The sequence below is a fragment of the Trematomus bernacchii genome, unplaced genomic scaffold (genome assembly GCF_902827165.1).
Source record: "Trematomus bernacchii unplaced genomic scaffold, fTreBer1.1, whole genome shotgun sequence".
Lineage (NCBI taxonomy): Eukaryota > Metazoa > Chordata > Actinopteri > Perciformes > Nototheniidae > Trematomus > Trematomus bernacchii.
Genome location: NW_022987720.1, coordinates 21,666,354 through 21,676,512, shown reverse-complemented (window position 1 = coordinate 21,676,512; position 10,159 = coordinate 21,666,354). Strand labels below are relative to the sequence as shown.

Below are 10,159 nucleotides of genomic sequence, written 5' to 3'. Positions count from 1 at the left end.
ATAAGCACACATGGACTTTGTATAAAAGATACGTTTGGTCTTGGTTCTGCTCTGCAGATGACTCTTAAGTCTCAGATGTTACTTAAAGGGGACCTATCATGCAAAATGCACTTTTGTACGTCTTTTATACATGAATGTGTGTCCCCGGTGTTCCAGGGAACTCACCAAGTGTCAGAAAACACAACCCTCTCTATTTTCCTCCATACCCAAATCTCTAAAAAAGGGGCTGCAACGGATCTGATAAAAACTGATCCAGATTTGAACACTGTCCTGACGTCAGGACGGTGGCGCTACGGCTATTGGGCCAACTCCACCAATCAGGAGGAGACAGCCACGGCCATTGCCGTCCGAAAGCGCTGGAGACGCTGTAGTACATATGCCAGGCCTGTAGGTGGTGCTGTTGCTCACAGAATCAGCCCTTGCAAAAACAGAGCTAGAAATTGTCAAATTGAGCAAAATGAGGCATGGCTAAAATGCATGATCTGTTTGGTATTTTGAAAAAAAAAAAGTATAAATATGCCTTATATAGGTATGGTCCTACACTATATTATTCAAATATAGCATGATAGGTCCACTTTAACCATTCCTATGGTCTTGAACACATCAAAAAGGAAGAGGTTTCCAAACAAGTCATATTCTCACTGCTTTACCCCGTAAAGATAAGGTGAAATTCATAGTTTTTGTTGTGGCTGGTTAACTATCACAAGACTCTCCAAGTTGATTATAATATTTTACTAACATAAACTAAGCTCAATGGACAAGGGAGGTGGGAATAACTAGGACAACATCTTGCAGTAAGGGTACATTTGTGAGATAGTATATGCAGTTAAAGGGCTCAAGGTGAAGGTGTATTTTGTGTCTGTTTTACCCAGGCTTCCAGACATTGTATCACCTGTGGCTAATCTAATGTGTCCGGCTCGGCGTCCATGCAGGTCTCCCAGGGGTTACGGGGCATGTTGGGCATGGAGATGAGGAGCAGGGCACCCCCGCTGAGGATGAGCAGCGTGAAGGAGGCGCAGGCACAGGTGAAGGACCAGGAGTAGTAGTATTCAATCCAGATGGTCTCATCACTGTCAATCATGCGTTTGACAGACTGGCGCATTACCTCAACAGATATGATAATACAAAGACCTGCGGGGACAAAACAGAGAGTCACGGTCGTTTAGGAGAGTAGTTGTGTTCAACCTTTAAATGTCAAGATTGTCCGTTGTGTTTGTAAGAATAAAAGCGATTCAAAAAGGGGGTTAACACCCATCAAAGTATATGATGATAAATATATTGAAATGTCACCCTAAGGCTACATCAAGAAAGAGCGCCACATGAGTGAGTTTGGTTGGTGGTATGAGAGGGTACGGCTTCTCACGTGTACATGTATCATTAGTATTCGAGCTGACTGCCTGAGGCTTCGTTCCTATTAGTAATATTCTTGACAAATGAAAAGGTCTGATGACACTTTTACATCTCACTTGAAGCTGTAACACAAAAGACAAGAGTAGCAGCCAGAGCTTGATCTGTGATTCACATTATCTGCAGCGTCTCACCTGCGAAGGCGAAGAACATCCCAGCAGGCCGGAGCAGGTAGTCCCGTCCCTTCCCGAAAGAGAAGATGACACAGATGGTGCCCAGGATCATAAAGATCAGACTGAAGATGGCAATGGCTGCTGCTGATATATTGTACTCTGAGGTTAGACAAAGCAAGATGAAAAAAGTTACAAATAAACAGTAAATAGGGAGTGAAGATACAGAAAGAAAAGCAAGTGAAAGTGAGGGATAGAGAAAAGAGAGAAGCTGTAGTTATTACAAATTAGAAGAGAGTGGGAAGGAGCAGAAGGGGAGGTTGCAATCTCGTTTACATAATCATGACACAGATAATTAGCCTCTAAATTAGCCTCCCTTTAAAACAACAGTCATTTATCCAAACTGGCAATAATGCCATTTGCTCCAGGCTTATAACAATGTGGTTACGACGTCTCTCTCTTCCCCTCCTGTCTGTTGGTAGATATTTATGATGTAGTCTTTCTTTCAATCTAACACTCCAACTGTGATAGAAATGAACCTTAGAGCATCCGGTTTCACTTCAGCAGCCCGACGGGAGCATCAAGTGTAAAATAACCCTATGCACTCATTCTCTCCAGTGCAGGTCGCCTGTCTCTTTGAGGGCTGTTGGTCTGTTTGGTGATGCATGAGTATCGCTTTTGCATTTCACGTATGCATGTTTTTCCCTAAGCTTGATAGCTTTTGCACGGTATGTTCAGTTCAATAAACACATTTTCAAGCCCCAATTTGTGTTGTATTATTTGTGGTATACTTCCTGCCGGTAATAACAGGCTCTGCAGTCTCTGTAGAGTGTCTGAGTGTTGTATGTCTTTTAAAGAAATTGACTTTGAGTCTCTTCAATAAAGCTGATGATGATGATGTCTTTTAAAACTACTGAAGACCTATCTTTTTACATTGGCTTTTATTTCAATTTGAAATGTGTGTGATGTGTTCTGTTATTATGTGTGTTCCTTTCAGGACTCCACGTGGTCTGTGTTTTGTTTTTATGTTGACCTTACATTTCTGCCTCATGTGGTTATTGTATTCATGTTTCTGTGGTCTTAATTTAAACTTTTGTTCTTTCTTGTGAAGCACTTTGTGAATTCTATTTCTGTGAAAGGGGCTATAATAAATAAACGTAATTATATATACCTTAAATGGTGTTTTCAATTTGGCACAACTACATACAAAATAAATGCACATGAATAGATGCTTGAATTTAGCGGCATTCAAATTGAAATAATTCATTTCCAGCCAGAAGCTGGTCAGCGTTGATATTCTGACAAGACTGTAGACTTGTAAACACTGTATTCATTTATGTATTTAAACGTGATAATGATCTGTAATTGCCTGTCTTTATGAGTACCTATGTGTCCCCCCCGCCACGCTTCGCTGTGTGTTCTTCAGAAGCTGAAAAGGGTTTAGCTGTTTCCTGGAAATACATTGACTTTGAGAATTACAATCCTTCTTAAGCCGGAAAGATGAGAAGATCAGAAGCAGAGTATATTGGAACATATTTCTATCTTATCTTATATGAAGGTCAGTGTGCATTTTACTGAGTTGGTGTTCAAGTGTATTGTAGTTGTATAGAAAAGAAAAACCTAGGTTCCTTGAACATTTCCTACAAACGTTTGTGGGGAAAAAAGATCTGTTTCAGTATGGGTGACAGTGAGGAGGCACCCACCTTTCTGTGTCTTCACTTCAAAAACTTCAGCTTCTTCCCCCGAGGTGAAGTGTTTGAAGTAGGAACAGTTTTGTGCTGAGTAAGAGGAAAGAGAGAAGAGGGAGTTGAAAAAAGGGTTGTATCTGTGTGTCTGAAATATCAATCCTAAACCTCTCAATGGACCCCATTCAAATCAGCCAATGCACATACATTGATTAAACAGACAGCCATGAAAAATGTTAATGTTGTGTGACCATTATATTTTTTTACAAAAGTTAATTTATTTACCCATTCATAACCTCACTATTTTGAAAGTTCCGAAATGATTTAGAATTATTTATCTAGCATATTGTCTCTTAGCTGTTCACCTAGGTGGATTCATACAGTCTTAGCAGCTAAAACCTGAACATCAGAAATACTAATCCTGAAGAATTTGAGCGGCAGCCATAATAAGAGCTAATCCAACTCTCCTAAAGCTTAGGGTTTATCTCCAGAGTACATCTTTGCTTGACCTCATGACGTTTTTAACGAGGTAGAGAAAAGGGCTACGGAGAGAGATATTGGAGGCGTGTGGCGCAGTGGTTAGAGCCTTGGTTTTGGGCTCAGGGGGTCACAGGTTCAAACCCCACTGCAGTCAGCATGTTGTTGTGTCCCTGGGCAAGACACTTCACCCCAAATTGCTCCTGTGGGGATTGCCCACAGTATTGAGTTTGTAAGTCGCTTTGGATAAAAGCATCTAACAAGTGACATGTAATGATAGGATAGGACGAAAAATGAAGGCGCAAAATGAAGGTGTGTATTATGTGCCATCTAAACTCAAGCTATCATTCGATGCATGTTTAACGCCTCCCCAAACTCAATAGCGTTCCAGTTTTACTTTCAAAAAGATAATCTTAAATTAAGTTCCTTCATTGTCTTCCATGTTCTTAATTCTCAGATAACATGCCACACCCATTTCTACACATATTGACCATAATCTTTTCTATAGCTTCATATAGAAAAACGAATCCTTGTTGGAGCCACATCCATCTTTCCTGTTTGTTTAAGCTGGCTCTTTTCCTCCACTCCTTTCTTACTGAGATTAAACCCATAAAGCAGACAGGTGCTCTCTCTGTCCTCTCAGAGACGGACAAGGTTTCTGTGTCTGAACACGTGTGTGTGTGTGCACATATAGCCTACTACGTGTGTGTATGAGTGAGGAGCTGTTTGTTATCCAGGATGAGAAAGAATCACTAAAGAGGTAACCTAGCAACAGGCTGCTGCACTTCTTGCCCAGTCCTATCTGTTTACACATGTAAAGTGTGTGTGTGTGTGTGTGTGTGTGTGTGCGTGTGTGTGTGTGTGTGTGTGTGTGTGTGTGTGTGTGTGTGTGTGTGTGTGTGTGTGTGTGTGTGTGTGTGTGTGTGTGTGTGTGTGTGTGTGTGTGTGTGTGTTAGCATGGTGGCTAATCACCCTTATGTTAGCCCTGTATCTGTTTTGTTTATGTTTCCTTTTGTCATTGAACTTTAATTTCATGTATGTGTATTGTTTCTACAGGTTATTGCTTTTGAATTATTGTAAGAGTTTTCAATTGTTGTGAGGAAAAGATGTTCTTTTTCCTTTTTCAGTTCTTGTGTTACAGTGTCTCATAGCATTGGAGATGTTTACCTACTATGGGGCCGTTTCTGTTTTGCATTTTTTAAATCGGAAATAAGGTTTTGCCCAGGGTAGAGTTTCTCGCTTTCATCTTTATTGAAAATTAATTGAATGCGGGTTTCAATTTTTCAGTAAAATGTTGACAAGTTATTTCTTAATCAAATAGTACATCCTCCAAGGTCATGACTTTTAGGTCTACTTAAAATCGTATTGATTGTTTTTCCTGATGCAAAGAAATTCAATTTTGCCGACATGCACCAAATGGTCTCGAACCTAATGTAAGGTCAATTTGCCTGGTGGAGCTGTTTGTTATACATGTCAGATGACAAATATGCCAACATTAATTCAATGAATAGCTCAAAACTTCTTCAAGGCCAGTAAGAGAACATATTTTTTCTCGAGTACTTAACCTTGGTGCTAAAAAGGAAGATCTGTTCTACAAGTGTGATTCATTCAAATAATTATATCACTTTCTACTGCTTCAGTATGCGAACACTTTTGTTTCCAGGTTCTGTCCTTGACGCATTATACTTGTAAAGTTTACTGTTATCGCACATATTTTGTAAGGTTCAAAACCAAACTGTCTTGTAACTTTAGCTGGTGAACGTTCACTGAGGAGGAGGACAACATCTGGGTGCGTATCATTGACCTTGCAGTCAGGCTAATGAGGAGATTTAGTTCCAGTAAGGGACAGCGATTAGAACGAAGTACCGCCTGTCATTTTAGCTTTGCCTCTTTCGACTAAACTCTGCTGCCACCTTCCTCTGTTTGATATGCAGATTCTCCTTTAGCCTTACCTTCCTCTCCATGCCTCCATCTCCACCTCATTAAACCTGTCTCTCTCTCCTACAACTCAACTGGTCTTTGATTATTCTTCCAGTTTAGTATTTATGTGATTTTCCTTTTCCTTTGGAACTCATGTTTTCACCAAAATTAGAACTCATATTGCTCTTACAAAATAACTCATATATCTCTTGCAGGAGTGTTACAGAAGATTTGTTGGCATGAGGAGGGCCTGTTCTTTTTGTAGCCACCCAGAATGACCCACTAATTCTGGGTCAATGTGAATAAGATGGGTGGTGGTGTTATTTGAATGGCTATTCCTCTAGGAGGTCTGATAACTGGGACACAGCACAGGAGCCCTTGTGAATAAATCCATGTATGAGTGTGTGTGTGTGTGTGTGTGTGTGTGTGTGTGTGTGTGTGTGTGTGTGTGTGTGTGTGTGTGTGTGTGTGTGTGTGTGTGTGTGTGTGTGTGTGTGTGTGTGTGTGTGTGTGTGTGTGTGTGTGTGTGTGTGTGTGTGTGTGTGTGTGTGTGTGTGTGTGTGTGTGTGTGTGTGTGTGTGTGTGTGTGTGTGTGTGTGTGTGTGAATGCGGCCTGACTCTTATTATGACATTCAAAACATTAAAGTTATCATTTTCAACCAAAACTACGTCTGAGTATCTCATACTGGAAGGGTTTCTCATTTGCATACTGTGGAGTGATTCATTCAGATTTTGAACCTTACTCTCGTTTTCTGAATGCCAAAGCAACGCAACACCTCCACATTTTTGGCTCTGAATCCAAAGCGAGAGAGGAAAATTACTGGATTACTGTTTGGAAAGTGAAAGTGGTGGTTCAAGGTGGCACAAGGGAATGAATTGGGGCACCAGTGTTGTGTCACTGAAGAAATGGAGAAGGAAGCATTTTTTTGGAGCGTTCTGGCTGCTTTCTAATGTAGGAAAGAAACACTTTCCTACTTTTATGCTCTTAAACATCTCTAAAGTTGAACTCCTTTCCTTTTCCTTGCACACGTATGTGTTGGAAAAGCACCATTAACGCTCTTTATTTCCCTTTCGAGATGCGTGATGTAAAAATAAAGGGTTTGATTGACTTTTACAGCACTTAAGCCGTCATGCGTCATTTGTGGGAAGCTCATTTCAAAAGTCATTTTGGTTCACTGCTTTGCTGCCGTTGTCAAGCAACCTTTTCACAGAAGCAGTTCAACTGTGCCTATGAAAAGTGTTTGTGTCTCTTGAAGACTGACTCCCCCTCTGTTTGGGAAAATGCAAATGTGTGTTGTTGGGCTCAATCACCTGCTTGGGTATACTGTTCATCAAGGTCGTAATGTATTATGGTGCATTCTTGATTAATTTAGTTTTTTTGTACAATGTGGTGATGTACTAAACACTTGACCATGAACGCAAATTAAATTGAGAAGCAGATAAGTAACACTGGTATGGTGTTGTTAGCCACTCCATTAGACTATATCTCAGTGGCCAGTACCATATGACTATTACTGTTCTCTTTACTTTGTATTTTATGTTCATTTCTGAGATGTACAAAGAATCGAAAAAAGTAGAAACCAGTCCATGTTGTAGATCTCATCATGATGTGTTCATGGTGTTGCTTTAAGGCTGGCTGGCTTGTTAAGTGCAAACACTTCACCCTTAAAAAAAACAACGTGTATTTATCCCATGTGAAACATTATTATTCATGTGAAATTGCACTCAAAGTGTGCAATCCAGCCAAGCCTTCAATGCTCAGCCATGCAGCCATTCCTGATATCACTCTTATCAAAAAGGAAACAGACCGGCTTAAGCTAGAAAGTGGCTGTACAGTAATTCTCTCTGCTGTCGAACTGCATCAACCAGATTGACCAGCGAGGAGCCAGAAGATAGAAGCACCTGTTGAGAGGAAACCTGTAGATGCCAATTCTTAGCCAATGGAGAAGCGAAATAAGCTTTGCCTGGTGAGGACCGTCAATGAAACTCACTTTCTTAACCTGTTAATGGACCAATCAGCATCTCACCCAATGTCCTCTTTACTCAGGGACACACCCCCACACTTACAGGCCTATTTCTGATGTCACCTGGACCACAAATCAGTACGGATCATCTTGTATAACCACCAAAATGATTGTGCCCAGTGTGGGAGCCACAGGCTGCATAGTCACACACCAAATCTCCCACATAACCCAGGTTTAGAAACATCAATGTGGTTATGGGAATGTAACCAAATACGTCTATGTAAAAACATTGGTTATTTTCATTCTCTGACAGGAGTTTGTCTGATGTCTTTTTTTGTGTCATCCCAGAGTATAGCAGAAGCCGATTCTGGACACATTATGACACTGTTTTTGTCTGTCAGGTTGTGGGGGTTATAACATACTGTTGTTCATCTTATGTGAGGTTAGAGTCTGTCAGATCAAATGTGCCTCTCATTCATTGAAGAAATCATTGCTAAGACAGCAGCTGGGAATCTCAATTTTACACTAAAAAGGTGTCCTGGAGGCCCCAAATGTGTCACATCATTATGTCAGGGTCCAGGGAGCTATCACAACTTTTGTCTACCTTGTCTTTCCGTCCTCTATGTACAGTATCACCTCCTATCATTGGAAAGCCCCCCCCCCCCACCCCCCGTCTATGAATACTACTCGATTCACCCACACAGACATCAGTTTTCTTTCACAATCCCTTTCATCCCTCTTGAGCCTTCCAGGTGTACTCTAACTCATGAGCTGGAGTGTGAAGCCACACTTCATTAAGGCCTGTACTGATCCTGAGGAGCTGGAGCTGGAGGCTAAGTCAATGATAGAGTCAGACTGAAATCTCTCTGTTAGGCTGCAAGGCATGCGCACACAGCCGGAGGCAAACGAGACGCTGTTTGTCCCAGTGCTCGCTCTGTTCAAAAAGGGCTAGTAATTTAAGCTACAAGGTTTTCTTGGCGAAGCATACATTTGAACACTGAATGCCTTTGACTTTTTTTAACTAAAACACATACTCTATGCAACATATGAAAGGAAAGGAAATCGTTTCTAAAATTGACTTGCACCAAGCAGCATATCACAGTTTTTCTTTTTCTTTTTTGTAATCAAGCGAGTTATTTCAAATCGTTTTTTCAAAGGTTTTTTAGTGGCATCAGAAAATCCTGCTTTAATTAGTTGCATTCCTAAAGCATCTCTCATATTAACCTCAGATCTGCTGTGACACTGCAAGCCAGAGTTAAGAGTTATATTAGCATCCATTGATTTTAGTCTATAAAGAGTATGCTGAAAAATTACATAACACTTTCTGGGTCAAAAATGGCTTGTATGTCTAATTTTCCATTGAGAGTCCATCAGACCAGACAGAACAGATTGAGGTCATGTTAGCTGTGAAGTACAGCAGCGATGCTCTTCCATTACACACTTGACTTTAACTGCTCGACTGTGCTAAATTAGTAGTCTGTTCAGAGACTTCCTCTACGGAAGATAATAATGGTTTCTGAGAGAAGCTGGCCATAGAACCATTAAACATATGTCTGTTTGGACTGAAACACAGAGTGGAAGAAAAGGTTGACTGAAAGTGCTCGTATGGAAAGAAACTTGGCGTTTGACCCGCTCTTTCACTCCTTTATCTCTATTGAGCATATCTATTAGACATGAAAGCAATATTTGCATTTGATGTCCCGATATATAATAAAAAAAAATGACTTTATGGTATCAATGCTGTGACCAACAGGTCTACATAGTTTAAATTCACAAACAGTACTGAACAAAATCTCAAATCTTTAACTCAAATACAAGTTAGCATATGACAGCTAGCAGACAGAAAGAAATATTTTTCTGTTGTCTAATATTTGTTGTCCCCCTGACATGAAGCTTAACAGTAAGCACAACAATCCTCAAACAGTCAGTTTAAGTAAGAACGAATCGCTTAGTACCTCCAGGTAGGCTGATGGGACCGCAGCCTTTGCCCCGAGGGTCTTCCTCCACGATGAAGATGATCTTCTTGCAGAGCCTCCAGAGGCCAAAGTGGGCCGCCTCGCAGGTGGCGTTGAGCTTCTCCACCCGGGGGCTGAGCACGGCCCAGTGGTCGGTCACCACCGCCGCCAGCATCGTCGCCATGCCCACCACAATCACCACAGAAGTGATCTTAACCTTGGTCGCCTGCTCCTCAAACATGTTGCTGTTCTAAATGTGTGCAAAGTCTGTGCACATGCACGCGTTTTCACGTGTGTGTGACACGGGTAGGTGAGAGTCAAGGTTGTCGTGTTTGTCTAGACGACGGGCGTTGACTCCAGAGGTTTCCTCGTCTTGTCTACAGCTTCACTTCACTCTTGAAGTCCTCTCCTGTCCACCGCTCTTTCTTTCTCTTTCTCTGCTTTGTGCCTGATGTTTGGTAAAAAGGGGCCAGTTAGCAGTGCCCTAGTTTCTTCCTCTCTCTGCTTTCTCTCCCTCCCAAGTTGCCTTTGCTGTGTTGAGGCCATTAAGCTACAAAATGAAGATGTGCAGGGAAGAGCTCAGACCTATCACACCTATTTCTCGAGCAGTTCTGTCCACAAGGGTCAGGTCACGATCAGAC

General features: G+C 41.4%; 1 protein-coding gene across 1 annotated transcript; it reads right to left on the bottom strand.

Moving 5' to 3' along the window:
* Positions 1 to 550: 550 nt before the first annotated feature.
* LOC117493337 (voltage-dependent calcium channel gamma-1 subunit-like) lies at positions 551 to 9,922 on the bottom strand. The gene is made up of 4 exons (XM_034143848.1): positions 9,519 to 9,922; positions 3,221 to 3,295; positions 1,542 to 1,679; positions 551 to 1,131 (listed from the first exon to the last, which is right to left on the bottom strand). The coding sequence occupies exons 1-4, from the start codon at positions 9,757 to 9,759 to the stop codon at positions 899 to 901; spliced, it is 687 nt and encodes a 228-aa protein (XP_033999739.1). The 5' UTR covers positions 9,760 to 9,922; the 3' UTR covers positions 551 to 898.
* Positions 9,923 to 10,159: the final 237 nt, after the last annotated feature.